This window comes from Rattus norvegicus, chromosome 6 (genome assembly GCF_036323735.1).
Source record: "Rattus norvegicus strain BN/NHsdMcwi chromosome 6, GRCr8, whole genome shotgun sequence".
Classification (NCBI taxonomy): Eukaryota; Metazoa; Chordata; class Mammalia; order Rodentia; family Muridae; genus Rattus; species Rattus norvegicus.
Window position 1 is genome coordinate 15,346,145 of NC_086024.1, and position 18,240 is coordinate 15,364,384.

The 18,240-nt window shown below is 45.6% G+C and overlaps 2 protein-coding genes across 17 annotated transcripts in view; one reads left to right on the top strand and one right to left on the bottom strand.

Annotated features, from left to right (window-relative positions):
- Prepl (prolyl endopeptidase-like) overlaps positions 1-16,681 on the top strand; it is a 29,719-nt gene extending 13,038 nt beyond the window's left edge. For 8 of the 15 annotated variants that reach the window (XM_039111895.2, XM_008764458.4, XM_063261603.1 and 5 more), the window contains 10 exons: positions 1,319-1,454; positions 3,081-3,297; positions 3,746-3,931; positions 7,121-7,318; positions 8,608-8,783; positions 10,138-10,354; positions 12,828-12,977; positions 13,339-13,462; positions 13,953-14,026; positions 14,278-16,681. In XM_039111895.2, the coding sequence (XP_038967823.2) occupies positions 1,319-1,454; positions 3,081-3,297; positions 3,746-3,931; positions 7,121-7,318; positions 8,608-8,783; positions 10,138-10,354; positions 12,828-12,977; positions 13,339-13,462; positions 13,953-14,026; positions 14,278-14,367 (1,568 nt within the window). In that variant the 3' untranslated portion in view covers positions 14,368-16,681. Of the gene's footprint in view, positions 1-1,318; positions 1,455-3,080; positions 3,298-3,745; positions 3,932-7,120; positions 7,319-8,607; positions 8,784-10,137; positions 10,355-12,827; positions 12,978-13,338; positions 13,463-13,952 lie in introns of all 15 variants that reach the window. The other 7 variants (XM_063261606.1, XM_063261608.1, XM_063261601.1 and 4 more) reach the window with 1 other exon arrangement.
- Positions 14,893-18,240, bottom strand: part of Slc3a1 (solute carrier family 3 member 1) — a 35,659-nt gene continuing 32,311 nt past the window's right edge. The window contains 2 exon segments of one of the 2 annotated variants that reach the window (NM_017216.1): positions 14,893-15,509; positions 17,973-18,089. In NM_017216.1, the coding sequence (NP_058912.1) occupies positions 15,066-15,509; positions 17,973-18,089 (561 nt within the window). In that variant the 3' untranslated portion in view covers positions 14,893-15,065. 2 annotated transcript variants of the gene reach the window in all.

Consider the following 18,240-nt stretch of genomic DNA (forward strand, 5'->3'; position numbering starts at 1 on the left):
GAGACACACCGTATGCATAATTAAAAATAAATATTTCATGAGCTGTCAAGAGGCTTTGCGGGTCAAAGCACTTTCCACACAAGCCTGATGAACTGACGTCAGCCCCAACACTCATGAAAACTGTCCTCGCACCTCCACACCTGCACTAGGACACAGACATCACTACAGTCACACAGGCTTCCGATGATATGCAAAACACATCTTAAATAAAGTAGGGCTCCTGTTTTTAAGCCACTTCTAATCTAAGTCCTCCATGTGTATTCTGATATATAGTAATTCTTGGCCAGTTTATTATGCAGACTGAAGTTTTACAGATTTTGCTTCTTGATATTTTATTCAACCTTGAATTTGGATTATTTTTATTGTTACTTTTGTTTTTATATTTATTTTTTCATCATGGATAGCTAATATAGTACATGACTCAAAATCACTCCTCAAAACTGGAACATATTAGCTGACATCAATAGAAACTGACATTTTTAGTATTGATCTAGCTTTAAATTTTATCATTTATCATCATTGCCTATATTACATTGCCATTATTTTCTGAATTGCTTAATTAGATCCTTTGTATTATATTGAAAACTGAAATTATAATCTACCTAATATATTCTTTTGTATGTGCAAATCATCTTGTGTGTGTGTGTGTGTGTGTGTGGTATCTGTGTTACATACATGTGAGTGTACAAGTGTACATGCTTGCTTCTCTGAAGGCTGGGATAGGAATTGGCTGCCTTCCTTTATTATGCTGTGCCACTGTCCTTTGCGACAGACTCGGCCACTGAACCAGAAGCTCCCCATTTTGGCTGAGGGGACTGACTAGCCAGCAAGCCCTTGTGATCATCTCTTAGGCCCCGTTCCTGGGATTTCAGCCATGCACAGCTTTTCATGTGGGTGCTAGGGACTCAGTCTCGGGTACCCTTATTTCTCCCCAGACAGATAGCGTTTGTGGTTTGAGCTGTTGTAGTCCCCTGGAAGCAGACATTGAGCACAGAGTGAAGAGAAATTGATGGGTATTTCTTCAGAGTTAAGCAGCCATCTCCCAAGAGCAAATGTGACCTTTCCGATCCTTTCCCTTACCACCGAGTCAGGGGTCTTGTTTAGGAGCTTGAGTGGTGGGGACTTGGTAAGGGAAAACCTGCGACAGTGCCGCAGCTTTTATGTGCCCTCTGGGTTGTATCTGAACTCGAAGCTTCCGCAGTGCGCGGATGCGCAGATCAGCTACCGGCTCCACCCTGGGCATCCCGCACTTGAGCACTACGCCATCTTAAGCCACACGGGTAGCTGTGTCTTTCTTTCTTTCCTTCCTGCCTTTCAGAATGGGTGAAGGATGAAGAAGATGAAGATGTCTTATTCTACACCTTCCAGAGGAACCTTCGCTGTCACGATGTGTACCGAGCCACGTTTGGTGACAACAAACGCAATGAGCGGTTCTACACAGAGAAAGACCCCAGGTGCCAGCCTGCCGCCGCCTCCCTGCCCCCAGTGCCTCCCCTGTCCACTACTGACCTGAACTGTTGGGAATGGAGAGAACTACCTCTGTATCATTCTACCTTCTAGAACTAATCTACAGAGTTTGCCAAATTGTATCAATTTGGGATGCCTGATCAAGAAAGAGTTATAAATATGGCCACAAAGAGCCCTTGTCAGCCAAGGGTCCACCATCTTTGTTTTCTCTACTTCTTTGTTGGTTATTTAAAGACAGGTTTTCATTTTGATGGCAGAATGTCTCTTAAATTCATGGTTAGGAAAGTGCTGGCTAATATATTCCTAAAGGGCATTTTAAATATTGACTCTTTGTTTTCAAATATTTCTATTTCTAGAGCCATAAATTCTATACATTCTAATGAAAACTGTATTATGCAGATGCTAAAAAAACAATCTGATTTTTAAGTCACTGAATAGTCACTGGCCATCCCACCCCCAACCCTCCACACACACACTGCTACCATTACACGGTTTTTTTCCCTGCAGAAATCCTGTTCACTAAGAACAGGTCTAGACTTTAAAAAGCAAGGACAATGACTGGTCTCTGAGGACTATTGGGGTCCAGAGCCCAGAGATCCCAGGGAAACAGGCCGGATGTACAGGACTCGGAAAGCACGTAAACAGCAACTTAGCTCTCCACCCGCTGATTCTCTTATGTTGGGTCCTAATAAGAAAGAGAATTAGAGCTGAGCGCACTGGTGTTTAATCCCAGCACTTGGAAGGCAGAGGCAAGCGAATCTCTGTGAGTTCGAGCCCAGCTTTGGTACACAGAGAGAGTTCCAGAATAGCCAGGGCTACACAGAGAAACCCTCTCTCTGAAAACCAAAAGAAAGCTAAAGAGGCAGAGGAGGAGAAGGAGTAGGAGGAGGAGGAGGAGGAGGAGGAGGAGGAGGAGGAGGAGGAGGAGGAGGAGGAGGAGGAGGAGGAGAAGGGAGAGGAGGAGGAGGAGGAGGAGGAAGGAGAGAAAAAGCCAGTAGTAACTCCTACCCCACCTGCAAGGAGCTTTAGAATTACTTCATAGATGCTTGTAAGATTGAACTTGAATAAACATTTTTTTTAATTGGATGGACATTTTGCCTGCATATGCATCAGTGTAGCACCTGTGTGCGCAGTACCCACAGAAGCCAGAAGAGAAACGCTGGCTGCGCTAGAACTGGAGCTAGAGACAGCTGTGAGCTGCCATGTGGGTGCTGGGAATTGAACCCAGGTCCTCTGGAAGAGTGGCAGTGCTCTTAACTGCTGCTGAGTCATCTATCTAGCCCTTCCAAAACCTTTCTTGTTCAGTTTTTAGTATATTGTAACTTCGTCTGAGGTGCTGAGAGGTTGTGGATGGTGGCGTCCATTCCAAACGACACCGTTGTTTCCAGAGGCTTCAGAGTGTGTAGCGGAGCTGCATGCAGACCTTCCTACTTCTAAATGCACCCCTTACTTAACTGTACTTATGGGAATGTATATATATATATAGGAAATCTGTGTGAGCCATCTCAGCCCTACCTCTTACATAGCTAATGATATTCCAGAATGAGTAAGTTGTGCTTCCTACTCGACTTTCTTCCCAGTAAGCAAGAACTTGATGCTTTTTCTCTTTGCAGCTATTTTGTTTTCCTCTATCTTACAAAAGACAGTCGTTTCCTCACCCTGAATATCATGAACAAGACGACTTCCGAGGTGTGGCTCATCGATGGCCTGAGCCCGTGGGACCCACCAATGCTCATTCAGAAGAGAATCCATGGGATGCTTTACTATGTTGAGCATCGAGATGACGAATTGTACATCCTGACTAATGTTGGAGAACCTACAGAATTCAAGGTAGTTCTCGATCCTGCTTGTTCCCGTTTGGGATGGGCTCCTGAAAATGTCAGCTTTCCCCACCAGCCTCCTTGCTATACAAGCCCCACCTCCCTTCCATTATTTCCCTCCCCATAGAGCTAACTTTTTTTTCTACTATAACTGTATATAAAATATCAGTAAGTGAAGCATTCTATGCTGTTCGTGTCTCAAAAGCCAAACTTGATTGGCTTAGAAGAGCACACTTCAGCTCGATTGTGAGATGGCGTTTGGATCAGTCTCAGGCAGGCATCCCAGTGTATCCATTGTCCCCTGGTTGGCTGGGCTAAACTGTGACATTCACACTTTGTCCCTGATACAGTTCATCCTAGAGTAGTGGCAGCTGGTGTGGTCTCCTCCTCAGTGACCTCACCCTGAGCTCTGCAGCCTTAGTCTTCTGTCACCTACATGTCCTCTAACCTTCACACAGCTGATGCGGACTGCAGCTGACGCCCCTGCTATTATGAATTGGGATTTATTTTTCACAATGAAGAGAAACACCAAGGTTGTAGACTTGGACATGTTTAAGGACCACTGCGTTCTGTTCCTGAAACACAGCAATCTCCTCTATGTTAATGTGATTGGTCTGGCTGACGACTCCGTCCGCTCTCTAAAGGTATGTCTATCCTCAGATAGAAAGACTCAACAAACACAGGTAACCTTGGTAGAGCATCAAAATTTGAATGTGCACTTTTCTTAAAAGGAATTTAATTTAAGTGGATTTTAGCATACCAGTTTTTTTTTTTTTTAAATCAGACCTAGATCTTACAACAACTTAACAGACCTTGTTTAAATGCAGTCTTACTTAAACCAGTGGACTTACAGATGGCCTTGGGAATCTGTGTTTGGGGTCATTGTGTCTGTCTTTCTGCATAGCTGCGGGCAGCTTTCTATCTCTACAGTCTGAGGAGCAGCGATAACCAAGGCCTGCGTGGTAGCTGGTACCTGGCCACTGACTGCTGCTTGCCAGGGCCACAGCCCGGAAGGACAATAGTCAGCTCGTATCTGCATCTCCTCTCTTTGCCAGTTTTCTCACCCAGGGGTATATGCCTGCTTGCTTTCATACATGGATGTCAGTGGTCTCCATGACACAGAGGAATGATAATGTTGTCTAACTATTAACAGTCTGGCTGCCAAAGCAAGTCAAATGCCCTCAGAAATAAACCTGGTAAATTAATGAATGGCAACCTTACGGTCCACTTCAAAGCAGTGTTCAGTGACCATCCACAGCATCATGGAATGGGAAAATAGCAGAGTAAAATATCTGCCCTTAATGAATGAAGTTTTTATGCTGTTAGACAAATTTCAAAATACAGTGCTTAATTGTAAGTTATTTTTAAATAAGTGGTTTCAAAAGCAAACTGTTGGAGAGCTCAAAGGAAGGGTAGGGTTCTTGCTTAGGAAAGCTTCTGTAAAGAATAGAGTAGACTTAACAGGATAGGTAGGAATTTGATATGCAGAATAGCCTGTCATATCCAAGAATGAGGGCACCATTCAAACATGGGTAAACTGAAGTCCATGTATCTTCAGGGGACCAATTCATCTTGCTCATGCAGAATACAAGTCTGGAGGATAGAGTTAAGGTATAATGCTTTGGGGCAGGGAAAGAAGGGTCCCAAGACAAATTTTTTTCTGTGTAACCCTAGCTATCCTACAACTCACTCTGCAGACGAGTCTGGCCTCAAACTCACAGAAATCCCCCTGCCTCTGCCTCCTAAGCGCTGGGGTTATCGGCATGGACCACTATATCTGATTTTATGTGGTGCTGGGTTCAAACCCAAGGCCTTGTGTGTGCTAAGCAACAGTCTACCACTGAGCTGTATCCCAGCCCCTAAGACGAGACTTCTAAGTAAGCATGACCTTCTCTTATTTGTCTTAAGTATTTTTACTTGAAGGTGCCCCCCCCCCTTGCTACTTCACATTGAGCGCTGTCCCTAGTTTCTGCCTTATCACTTCTCTTATTGCTCTCTGACCTGTTCCAAACTGTAAGTCCCCGCTATACCCTGAATATTGATTTAGGTCATCATCAAAGAAGATCAAATGCTTTAGTACACACTAGACGCTACATAAAAGTCATTTTATCATCGTATGATGCTAGACAGCACTGGTAAATAGCCACAGCCCATGCCGTACATAAATCAGTAACCACGGTGTGAGTTAATGATAGTTTGGGTCTATAACATCTACGCCTAGTGGACACTTGACTGATGATCTTTCTAAACACAGTCTCTCACAACGGAAGCATTAAATTTTCTGTATATTTACTTATCATTGGTCCCCATGTCATTAGTATTTTCTGATTTTTCCACAGAAGAAGACTATTTGATTGTAATGCCTGAAAAATAAGTTGAGGATGGTTTGTTGTAATAGTAGGAGGCAAACCCAGGGCCTTAAATGTACTAGAGAACTCAGCCACTAAGCCATACATCGCCCCCACCCCCAAACCCAGGAAGGGTTTGCTCTATGCTGTCATCGGCTTTATTTGCAGCAGAGTCTATTTCCAGGGCAAACCTCTCTCAGTGCATTTCAGCTCAGTAAGATGCCCTTGAGACAGCTAATACTTCTGCATCAGCTGCACAAGTGCTTCAGAGTCCAGAGCCTTGAAGCAGTTCTTGTTAGGATTAAAGCTTTGACCTTGGTCTTTGGCTTTGGAAAAACCCAGAGTTTGATTTGTTGGTCCCAGTTGTCCTAAAGCTAAAACAATGTACTCCAAGGTCATAGTTAAGTTTTACTGAAAGGCAGAAGAAACTTAGCCAAACTGTGGGCCAAGGAATCCTGTTCCTGTTCCTGTACCAGACTCCCAGTATCTCATTCCCATAGGATCTGCCGTACATGTATGTCCTTGTTAGTTTTCCTAACAGGAGACCCCAGCTTAAATGGGGGCAATGTGTCTGAGCAGAGTGCTGTCTGGCTGTGGCTTCTACAGGTGAAAGCCCGGCCTCTCGATGCCCACAGCCCTTCCTCCTTTTCAGCAGTGCCTGCCACTGATGTTGCTGGGCTAAGACCTCTGATTTTCTAAGGAATTTGCTCTTTCTGCAATTACTCGGAAAGAAAAGCAATTTTCTTCTCATTCTTACTTCAGTGCTTCCGAGCACTCTGTCGGCCTGCTTACCAGGCTTCTTTAAAAGCTGTAAGTGGGGCGTTAGAGGAAGGCTTGACGCTGGACCCTGCTGCTCTAAGAGAATAAATTTTGATTCCTTTCCTTTCTTCTTAAAGTTAAGAATCTTGAGCATAATAGCTTTGAGTCTCTCTGAGTCATTGTGCCTGGAAAGGTTTTGTTCTGCACAATGGTCAGCCTCGGAGCTAAAGTTAGAAACAAACGGTAAATGCTTTAGTGCTGCTGAGCCTGCTGGTAGCCCCGGGATAATAACTCTCATCACCACTGTCCAGGCAGCAGGCTAGGACTGGTGGGAACATCATTCAGAACGTCCACGTGAGGATCATACTTCAGTAAGAGCAGGGCACAGGCTGCTGCTGGGCCTGCATTACTGCCACATTTGCTCTTATCTGTAGCCATTTGGTCATTTCATCACCCAAGTGTCTGTCCCCAAATAAACCTCATGTCAAAAGGAATTTCCCGTAACTACACCTGCGATAAACCATCTTTCCTACACTTTTCTTTATCTTGCTGGTAATTTGTATAAGATTTCATTTGTATACTTGAAATCCATGTTGTCACAATGAAGTAATTCTTAAATGATGTATCATATAATAATAGAAAGTAAAATAGCTGTCCACATCATTTTGCCTGCAGCAGACTCAGAAACTTTAATATTAATCAGTGAAAATGGCTTTTGTCCTTCAGCTGCCTCCTTGGGCCTGTGGATTCATAATGGATACAAATTCTGACCCGAAGAACTGCCCCTTCCAGCTTTGCTCCCCAATAAGACCCCCAAAATATTACACATACAAATTTGCAGAGGGCAAACTGTTTGAGGAAACTGGTCACGAAGATCCAATCACAAAGACCAGTCGAGTTTTACGCATAGAAGCCAAAAGCAAGGTAGGTGTGGTAAGCTCTGCCTTCAGCTCCAGATACTGAAGGGGCCTCGTGCCTGACGTCAGCTTCAGGGTCAGCTTCAGGGTCACATCGACACCATTTTCTGAAAACCCCTTACGCCATGGAAGGTCCCGATGATTTTAGGAATACATAGATTTTTTTTCTTTTAGCTTTAACATGGTTTTAAAAATCTCTGACTAGAGTGCTAAGCCTTTCATTTCACTTGCTTATGTTTGACTTTTAAAGTTGAATTAATACGAAGTAAAGAGGCACAGTTGGTACAGTTATGGCAGTCATTTGGAAAGGATGGACATAGCTGAGTAGAGCAGCCTAGAGCAGTACAGTGCTTGCCCTCAGGAGGCTTCACTGTGGCAGCCACAGTGCCCGGGCCCAAGCAGTCACTACCTGTGTGTTGACAACTACAGAGGAAAGCAGGTTGAGCACAGTGGACAGGTGCTACGGGGGTCTTACCTACTCAGGCAGTACTTCGGTGACCCCTCTGCCTTAGTTAGGGCCTCTACTGCTGTGAGAAAACACAGTATAACCATGAACAAGTTAGAGGAGAAAGGGTTTATTTCAGCGAGGAAACCCATATTCTCTTCCTAGTGCCTGCATATTGAAGCTTAGTCATGTGAAACTCAGCCCCAGAGAGTGTGGCTCCCTCTTCTGGTGTCCAGTGCACTACACATGTGATGTGGTGCAGACACACATGCAGATCAAACACGTAAATAATTTAAATTACATTAATACAATTATAGAAGCCTTTAAAGATGCAGGTGGCTAAGAGCTCACATTTTGATATTTACTAAGGTCAGAAAATGAGGCCAGTAGGACTTTTTAATTAGCACATTTGTAAATAGTCAAAGATAAGAATCCCTGGGCATAGGAAGAATGATATACTAAAATCTCAACGTAAATATGCATTTTGTCTTGGCCCAAATGGAGTAAATTAGTTCTGGGCCCTCAAGAACGCTTTTCAAGTTACTTTCCTACTATGAGAAGCTGTGCCAGTGTTCCAGCTGCAGCTAGCTGTACAGCTGATTATAGACCAGCAGGCGGTTGGGAGCCAGCTCTGTACAGATGCTGGACCCTCCCAGAGCTGGTGCCCACTGCCAGTTAGTGACACACTCAGGAGTGCAGCGCATGGTAGCTGAAGTTGGGGCTAAGCTATTTTAAAGTTCCTCTCGTGTAGGGAATGGAGCCTTACCTAGCACATGCCCTGATCCTGAGGACTGTGAAGAAACAAACAGCAAAGGCTGTTTCCTTATGTGCTAATGGTTCTCCATTTCCAGGATGGAAAGCTAGTGCCCATGACGGTTTTTCACAAGACGGATTCTGAGGACTTGCAGAGGAAGCCTCTCTTGGTGCACGTATATGGAGCTTACGGAATGGATCTGAAGATGAACTTCAGGCCTGAAAGGCGGGTCTTGGTGGATGATGGGTGGATCTTAGCATATTGCCATGTTAGGTGAGTCACCACGTTTCTCCTAGCAGATGAGTGCTAGAGCGTTGTGCCAATTGCTGGAACAACAGTGTGCTAAGGGACCAGGCGTGAGGATGCACAGTGCGTTAGGGGAGCGGGCGTGAGGATGCACAGTGCTTTAGGGGAGCGGGCGTGATGGCACACCTTTGATCCCAGCACTCAAGAGGCAGAGAAAGGTAGACCTCTATTGACAACTACAGAGTAAGACCCTATCTTAAAAGACCAGAACAAACAAGCAAAAGAGAAAAAACAAGTAGGCAGGCAGGCAGGCAGGCAGACAAGTATAAAAGGAACAAAATCTGACCTTCTCACGTGTGTTTTGAACTTATGTATCCCTAAGCCTGAGGATCCTGACTCAGATAGCAGATTCCTTAGTGGATTTGGGGGCTTTGCATGGATGTAGTGCTCGCCCTAGATAACGCCATCATTATTTCCATGAGTCTCCAGATTTCAGGGTTCTGTTTTCACAATTTTTGAGACAGGGTCTTACTTTGTAGCCACAAACTCATGGGCCTTCGAGTGCTGTGACTGCAGGCTAAAGGAGGTTTCTCCTACAGAGCCTCCTTCAGCTGAACTTCTTTTCTCCATTCAATTTCCATTTTATTCTAGCTGTTCTCAAGACACTGCTATCACTTAGAACCCTCTCCACCTCCCTATCTCCAGGACAAAGCCCAATTTCTTAGTAAAATTCTTGTGAACTGGCTTCTCTCTGGCATCCCCTGGCTCATGCCTTCGGAGGGCATGGTCCGCCCTCTGTCCCAGCACATGCTGTGTTTTATCTGGGTCTCAGTTTCCCCTTCCTTAACCTTGCAGAAACCTCTTCCTTCACAACTCAGTTACAGGTCACTTCCCAATGCACCAGTGCTCCTGACTCATTCGACCTAAGCTCTTTCCTCTGCTCAGGCAAAGTTTGTAGCAGCAGCCACCGCACCTGGAGCTGTGGTTTGCCTTCCTTGAGCCAGGGTGCACTTGTGTGTGTTTAAGGACTGCTCTCTGGCAGTCTGTGCGTCATCAAAAGGCGGTCAAGTGTATTTGTTGAGTCAGGTTTTGGCTCTCTTGATAGTTTGACTTTTTGGGTGGCTCATTTCCTGTGACGGCCTCCAGTACAGGTTTGGGCTTTGCAGGCCACTCAGTCTCTGTTGCACATTCCTTCTTGCTGTGTCCTCCAGCCTTTAAAAGCATGATGGCAATTCTGAGCTGAGTGCTGCTCACAAGCCTGACACACACACACACACACACACACACACACACACACACACAAACACACACGTGTGTCACACACGAGCCTGTAACAGTTTGCTGACCCCCACCGTGTCGTTTTTGTTTTCTTCCACTACAGGGGTGGTGGCGAGCTGGGTCTCCAGTGGCATGCTGATGGCCGTCTAACTAAAAAGCTCAATGGCCTGGCTGACTTAGAGGCTTGCATTAAGACGCTTCACAGCCAGGGCTTTTCTCAGCCCAGCCTAACAACGCTGAGCGCTTTCAGTGCTGGAGGTGTGCTTGTGGGAGCACTGTGTAACTCTAAGCCAGAGCTCCTGAGAGCAGTGACCCTGGAGGTGAGTACCCTGTGCCCCTGCTCAGAGGGGAAACGGTGGCGCTTAGGTTTAAACAGAACAGTGGCTCTGGGAGAACGTGTGGAATTCTCTCAATCCTACTATGTACTCTTCCCTGACAACAACTTTTATGGATTCTGCAGGATTTCCATTGAGAGACTAATAGCTGTCCCTGTGACCCTTTTCTGTTTGTGAGAACATTTAGAAATGTATATATGTGCCCTGAGTCCAGGAGTCTGGCGGGGTGTCCTGGGAGTCTGCACACTGCCCTTGTCCGTGTGACAGCGTCCTGCCCAGCTGCAGCTTACTCTAGACTTAGGGACTAAGTCTCTGTTCTTAGACACTCCCTTATTTTGTGCATTTTGTTTTTGCTGTGTAGCAAGTCAGTCTGGCTTCATACTCACAGCCTCTGACCTCAGCCCCCTAAGCACCAGGATTTAATCAATATGCACCACCTTGCCTGCTGTAGAGACTACATTCTTGGTGGTCTTTTAGGTCCTGTCCTCTGAGGAGCTCTCAGCTCTGGAAATGTCCTCCAGTCTTTTCTGCTCTCCAAGACTATGCAGCACCCATCTTCTCCTGTCTCCTGCCTAGATACTCTGGAAAGCAATGACTGTGTGGCTCAGGGTAGCTCTTTTCAGGGTGTGTGTGTGTGTGTGTGTGTGTGTGTGTGTAAGAAGTAGTAAGTTAAATAAATATTAAATAGTTTTATCTAGAAATCTTTTTTTAATATCCTTTGTAGAGGAAATAAACCTTCACACAAAGATAATAACAGAATCGCTCACAATATAAAATGCAGCTAACAGGGTTGGGGATTTAGCTCAGTGGTAGAGCACTTGCCTAGCAAGCACAAGGCCATGGGTTCAGTCCCCAGCTCCAAAAAAAAGAAAAAAGAAAAAAAATTAGCAAAATGCAGCTAACAATTTTTAGAAATTAGAAATAGCCAGAAGTACATTTGTAAGGATATTTAATTCAGTTGCTCATAACAGTAAAGAATTAGGGACAGCCTAAATATTCAACACCAAGTGTCATGTATGAGTCAAAGTCATTGATTATAAGACCCAGAATTACGGCTAACTGAAGCAGGAAGGGTTTACTGCAGTACTATGTAATAGTGGGTGTGTGGAGAACCAGTGCCAGAGGCTACGGAGCCAGGAAGTGCCCAGAGGAGCTGCCACTGGTGATCACAGAGCACCTCACACTGCCATTGGTGCCTCTGAAAGCTGGGGACACATACACTTCACCTGAATTAGACTTTCCTTGGTCATCCTCTGTGCAATAGAGGGCCCTCCTTAGAAGGCTGGCAGCTTTGCACATCAGGACAGCCGTCCCGTTAGGCAGCCGGCATTATAGCTAGACTCAGTTAATGTTCCGTACAGGACAAAGCCAGAGAGAACATGAGCTGGAAGGCGGTCCCTTTAACTAAATGTTTCAGCTTATTTCTACATTATGTGTATGGGTGTTTTGTATGCATGTATGCGTGCGTGTCACGTGCAGTTCTGGAGTCTTTTCTCCTTTTTTCTTGGATATCTTCTAAATCTTACCAAAGTACTGTCTGTGAGCTTTATTGTAACATCCAGCAGGTGAAGTAGAGTTTATGTGCTGATGATGCTTTTCTCGCTTTTAAAACTGTCTAGTCACGGAAAAGGCAAAATCTACTCTCCTGACTACTCTTAGTGTACAGCTCGATGATGTTAAACATTTACTCTGTTATGCACCAAGTCTCCAGATCTCAATTTTTATCTTTCAAAACTGAAACACGTATAGTATTGAACACTCTCCATTCCCTCCCTCCCAACCCTGGAAGGCCTCCTTCTGCACTGTGTCCAAAGTCACACATGTGATGTCGTGCAGTCACCTCATGTGGCGTCATGCCAGATTTACTCCTTGATGCTGCTTATCCACTTAGCTGACCCTGATAGCGTCCATTGCAAGAGGCCCAGACTCTTGTCTGTGTGCGCATACCATGGTTTGCTTCTTCACCGTCCTAGTACTGCTTTAAGACCTCTCCAGCTCTTTGGGGTACATCTCTAGGAAGGAGTTACTAGATCAAAAGGAAAGCATTACCTTCGTTTTTTAAGGAACTGCTATACTTTTTGCCAGTGACTACGATTTGCATACTTGCCAACAGTGCGAAAATAGCACAGCTTCTCACTCTCATCACCAACTTGAAATTTTCTGACTGTTGTGGGGTTGTCTTAATCTAGCAGCAGCAATGAATGCAGAGCTGTTCATTTTGTATAAGTAACAATAGGAGAAAAGGCAAACAAACTGAAGTCACAAGGTAAGTTCTCTGCGTTACGTAAGTGTCTGCTAAGGGTTTGAATGTTCTTCAGCCGTCGGTGAATTACCAGTGTACGAAGACTGGGCCGTCTTCCTTCAACCTGGATATGTGTTTATGCAGGAAGCTATTGTGGCGCTCATTTTACCAACCATTGAGTGATACAATGGTCGGTCTTCCTCCTTCTTTGACTAGGCCCCTTTCTTGGATGTTCTCAACACCATGATGGACACCACACTTCCGCTGACACTGGAAGAGTTGGAAGAATGGGGGAACCCTTCGTCCGATGAGAAACACAAGAACTACATAAAGCGCTACTGTCCATGCCAGAATATGAAGCCACAGGTAGGGAGCCGCACTGCCCTCACTGGCCGGAGAAGACCACTGAAAGGGCACCCGCCACACTGAGGCCAGAGCTGAAGGGCTCTGAGGCTGTCCCCTCTTAGGACACCTAGCCATTCTTCCGTGTCATGTCTACTCGTACTCCTTTCTGCCCCAGTGTCACAGCTCAGAAATGATCCCATCTAATAGGGTCAGATGAAGTCATGGTCTCTCTGGACAGAAAACGGCTGTCCCAGGTAACGGGTAGCAGGCACCCTACTGCTGAGGCCTGAGGACAGATTCTGATGAGAACATCCTAGCATTGGGAACAGTGCTCTCCCGGGAGGACGGTGGAGTAACATGGCTGCACTTTGTTCTCTCCCAGCATTACCCTTCAGTTCATATCACAGCGTATGAAAACGACGAGCGAGTGCCGCTGAAAGGAATCGTGAACTACACCGAGAAGCTTAAGGAGGCCGTCGCAGAGCACAGCAAGGGAGCAGGGGAAGGTAGGAGGCTGCCTAACCAGGGACCCTGGCTAATAGCACTGCCCTCCGCCAACAGCGTGCTTCTTGTACAGACCCAACCATTGGCCTGTAATGCAGGGCCAGCTGTCCCTCCACTGCCCAGCTAAGTTCATGCAGCTGTGGCTGCCTTGCCTTGGTAGGAACAATGGTGGATAAAACACACAGCTGGACTCAAGGCACAAAGGCAGTGTTGAGTGTGACTTGGGAAAGCTACTCAGATTCATCTAGGTAACCGTTACTGAGATGGTCTGCAGCTGCTCAGGAACGAATGGTCACTCATTTCCATTAGCTAAGAATTGTTCTGGGGCTGGCGAAGTCGCACAGCACCCACGTGGCGGTCCACAGCTGTCTATAGCTTCATTGCTGGCCTTATTCTTTGTGCCTTTGCTGTTGGAGTAAAGTACTCAAAAGGGGCAGAGAGACGGGTCTCAGATTTCTGAAGATCTGAGTGCTTTTGTGTTAATCCTTTCAGGCTATCAGCCCCCCAACATTGTTTTAGATATTCAGCCTGGAGGGAACCATGTGATTGAGGATTCTCACAAAAAGGTATGTCACCCATCTCCTGTGTGCTGCAGAGCTCCTGGGAGAGCTGCTTCCCAAATGTCAGGCCAGGAGCATGAAGGAGGGGGAGGGCACTGTACCCGGGCTGCTCTTTTAGGCGAGGGCGCTCTCTGCTAAGGACTAGCTAGCTCTTACTGTTAAAGACTCCAGGGTTAGGGTCACTCGCATAAAGGAAGACTAGGGAGCCAGGCTGGGTTCTAGCTGTCCTGTCTAACCCTCACGTGAGTTTCTTTTAGATCACAACCCAGATGAAATTCCTGTATGATGAACTTGGACTTGACAGCACTGATGCTTTCGAGGCTCTGAAGAAGTACCTAAAAGTCTGAAACGCCGCTGCCTTCAGCCGGGACTGGAAACAATGGAAATAGTGATCAGTCTTATTTCCACTTGGTTTAGCGAAAGTGAGGTTTTTTTAAGTTATTATATAAAGTTTTAGAAGTTGTTTCTTTGTGTAATTTTGCTTCGTGTCCATATTGCTCCTACTCTTCCCACCAGCACACACACCCTAGATGAATCTGGGCAAGTGTCTCCAGCCATGCTCCTTCTGATGTAGAGAAGGGAGCCAGAGGACGAGGCAGGAAAACGCCAGGCCTCTCAATCAGTCTTTTTTTTTTTTTTTTTCAGAGCTGGGGACCAAACCCAGGGCCTTGCGCTTGCTAGGCAAGCGCTCTACCACTGAGCTAAATCCCCAACCCCTCAATCAGTCTTTTAACAGAATTTTACAATTCAGTGGCCTTCCTCTCTGCTAGTGAATAGTTTTCGGCTCCGTGGCTGTAAGTCAGTCATCTTGCAGTTTCCACAACCCCACTCTAAAGCAAAGAGTAGCATCTTTATACATAAATGCTTTAGCATTTTGGGGGTAATCTTTTAAACATTTTATTGTCCTTCCAAACATTTGAGAATCTTACCTAAAACAATGCATTCGTGCTACAGAAATATCTAAGAACTGATGCCATTCCTGAGGCCCTTGCATGTGTGATGGCAAGCATACCAGACGCAGGGTGGCCACCTCTTACAGAGCTGCCTAGCACGAGCTATACAGAAGGTCCAGCACGCTGGAGTAGCATGCACGGTTGGAAATAAAACATTTGTCTCTGAAAGCTTTCTGGTGATGGAGGAGAGTCTTCATGCTGTGTTCCAAGATGAGCCCCTCTCCCTTCTCCAGAGAAACGGCATGGGTATCAACATCACTGCCTTTGGAGGCTGGATTGGTACTTAATCTTATTCTCAGTTTTGTAGGAACATCTGAAATAGTTTCCTGTAGATTTAGCACAGTTGATGATTCTCCAAAATTCAGAACCACAAGGAAGACTTTATCTATGCCATCCAGCTCCCTGGTGTACACAACAGAGTGATTGTCGTCCCTCAAAAGGCAAAACCAGCCTCTGCTGAGAAGCAGCTCTCTGGCATGGAGTAGACTCAGATCCTGATATAGCCTCAGTGCTGAGCTCGGCTGGGTTTTTTGGACCTGTTTTTTTAAAAAGAATATTCACACAAATGTTTTACTTTAAGACTTATCCCCACCCCATTCCCCCAGAAAAACCTTGCTTTCTTTGCCCTTTAAAATAACTGCCCCATTGTAAAGCGTCTGTAAATAGTGTGTCCTCAAGTCAGATGCCTGGAAGCAAAAAGCCACCACCACAGGGGACCTGGACTTGGTTCTCTCTGTAGGACACTGCGAAGGGCACTGTGGTGAGAGGTCCTGGGTCCAGCAGACATGGATGTCAGATCACTGGTGATAGATGTAACCCTGCACACTGCAGTGCAAGTCAGCAAGTCTGTGTTCGCTTTCTCTGTGCTGGGCCGTAAAAGGTAGCTTTCATGTCCTTAAGATGTGGGTTTACTTTACAGCTGCACAAACCTACCTAACGATGCTGCTTTCCCGCTCCTTTTCTCATAAGCACTTTCTGTCACCTCGTCCCCACAGGTGACACTGTCCGGCACACAACACCCTGTGACCGGGTTCACCTGCCTTCTGTCCCCTTCCTTGTAAGCATCACCTGTCTCGGACGTTCTCAAACCCCTTCCCTTCTACATTATTTAGTTAAGATAGATTATCAGACAGATAATTGCTGTGTCTAAGCGTATGTACATTCAATACATAATGCCAAATGATTTGTAGCTGTTGCCAAATCAACAGTAATGTTCCTCATGACACTCTTGCCAGCCTTGTCTCTGGGGTGGGGCTGTTGTCGTCTTTGGTATTGTGGTTCTTTCCCGGGAGATGTCTAACAATGCGTATTTAATGACTATCTCGTGGATGTTTAGAGATGTTCATTCTATCATCAGGCACGAAGTGTTCCTGGTTTGTGTCTGTGAGCGTCTGCGGCCGCTCACTCTCAGTAGCTTAGATAACGCATGTAGAGCAGTTTGGTGCCACTCGCTCACACGAGGGGCCCAGGACACTGCTCTCTTCTCCTTTCCTGTGAACTCGTTCTCTGTAACCGTGAGCTTGTCCCTTTCTCTTCTCCTTTCTCTCAGTCCTCGTTTGATGTATCTTGACGCTTCAGTTAACATCGTAAAGACTTGTGGGATTTGGTGGACTTGTCAGTGCTTATCACCGTTTGAAAATGCATTTCTCTCATATACTGCTTTCGTATTGAATTCTATTTTGTCTGCTATTAAATATTTCCAAGCCCACTTTTGTAAGTCATTTTTTTCTCTAGGAAATGCATGCCCATAGTATGGGCTTCAGCTGTAAGAAGAATATAGTCAAGGCAAAGATTTCTTCAGCCATCCCCGGTCCCTTCCAGAGACAAGACTGACAGGCTGGCTGGCTGGCTGGCTGGCTGGCTGGCTGGCTGGCTGGCTGACTCCCTCCTTTTTTAGGTATCATGAAATGGTAACCCTGTGCCAGTGCAAGCATCTATAGGCGTGTTTACATAAGGTGCCGTGGACCACCCTGTGCTGTGTTTATATGTCAATAGTGCTCTCCATACTGGTGCATGCCTTTAATCCCGGCGCTCAGGAGGCAGAGGCAGGCAGATCTCTGAGTTCAAGACCAGTGACAGCCAGGGCTACACAGAGAAACCCTGTCTTGAGAAGCAAAAAAAAAAAAAAAAAGAGAGTTGCCCTGCTCCTTACCATGCGCCATTCGTTCCCATGATCTAATGACTGAGCTTTCTGTTAGGCAGACACAGTCATTTCTAACACTTCTCTTGCAAACAGTGCCAGGCCTTGCATATCTATCATTTGCACATATGTAAGTATTCATAGATACAGATATGTATGAGTAAACTATCAAGTCAGTATAAACATTCTTTTGACAGCTAAATCACAAGCCTTCCATTACAGTGGCCTGCAGAATTGTTAATTATTTGTGTCCTTTCTTTTATCTATATCTCATATCTGGATTTTGTCCTACCTAATCTGAATACTTTCATCTTTTAACATGAATCCAGCCTATTTGCATATGTAATACCTTGTTTCAACATCCCCCTGAAGCCTCGTTTCATCTTTTATTTATAATTATATTATTCTTTTGATTAGGGATTTCTCCTTAAGAGAAATTGGTGTGGAGATCAATTGGTATGCAGTCCCCATCCCCTGATGTTTTAGAAGGTACACATTTATGTCTCCTATCCCTTAAGACTTAGTGAACACTTTATAATAAGTTCCAGAGAAAAGGGTAGGTAGGCTTTCTGTAAAGACTTCTTAAGGAGTCCGTTATAACTGAATTCTCGGGCATAGACTGAAGAACTAAACACAATGAATGGCCTTCATTGGGGGAACTACTATAGTAGGCCATATTCCACCAAGAAATGGCCTCCAAACTCCTTACAACTTGAAAATTGCAAGACTCATTTGTGATCGATCCTAAGAGTCTCAGTCAGGGTTTCCCACGTGCTCGGGATGTTGGGAAGCCTCCAAGGTGGAGGAAGCCCACCCCTTGTTCTAAGTCCATGTGACACTGCCGTCCATCGACACTTACATCCACATTCACTGTGTGGTAGTCAGAGTTTGTGGGGAGCCAGGTGTGGTTGGCCTCAGTAAACCCCGCATTTGAACTATTGTCCCACTGCATCGGTGACTTGGAGAGAAGGGCGTTCTATGTTGAAAGACCAAAAAGAAAGCAAGGATCAGGTTATTAGAAGAAATGCATCTGGCCCTTCCTGACTACTTCTTGATTGCCCCTTCAGTTCTGAGCTCATGTCGGCACTCCCTGCTCTGATGGTGGAAGAGCAGCCTCGACATCCACA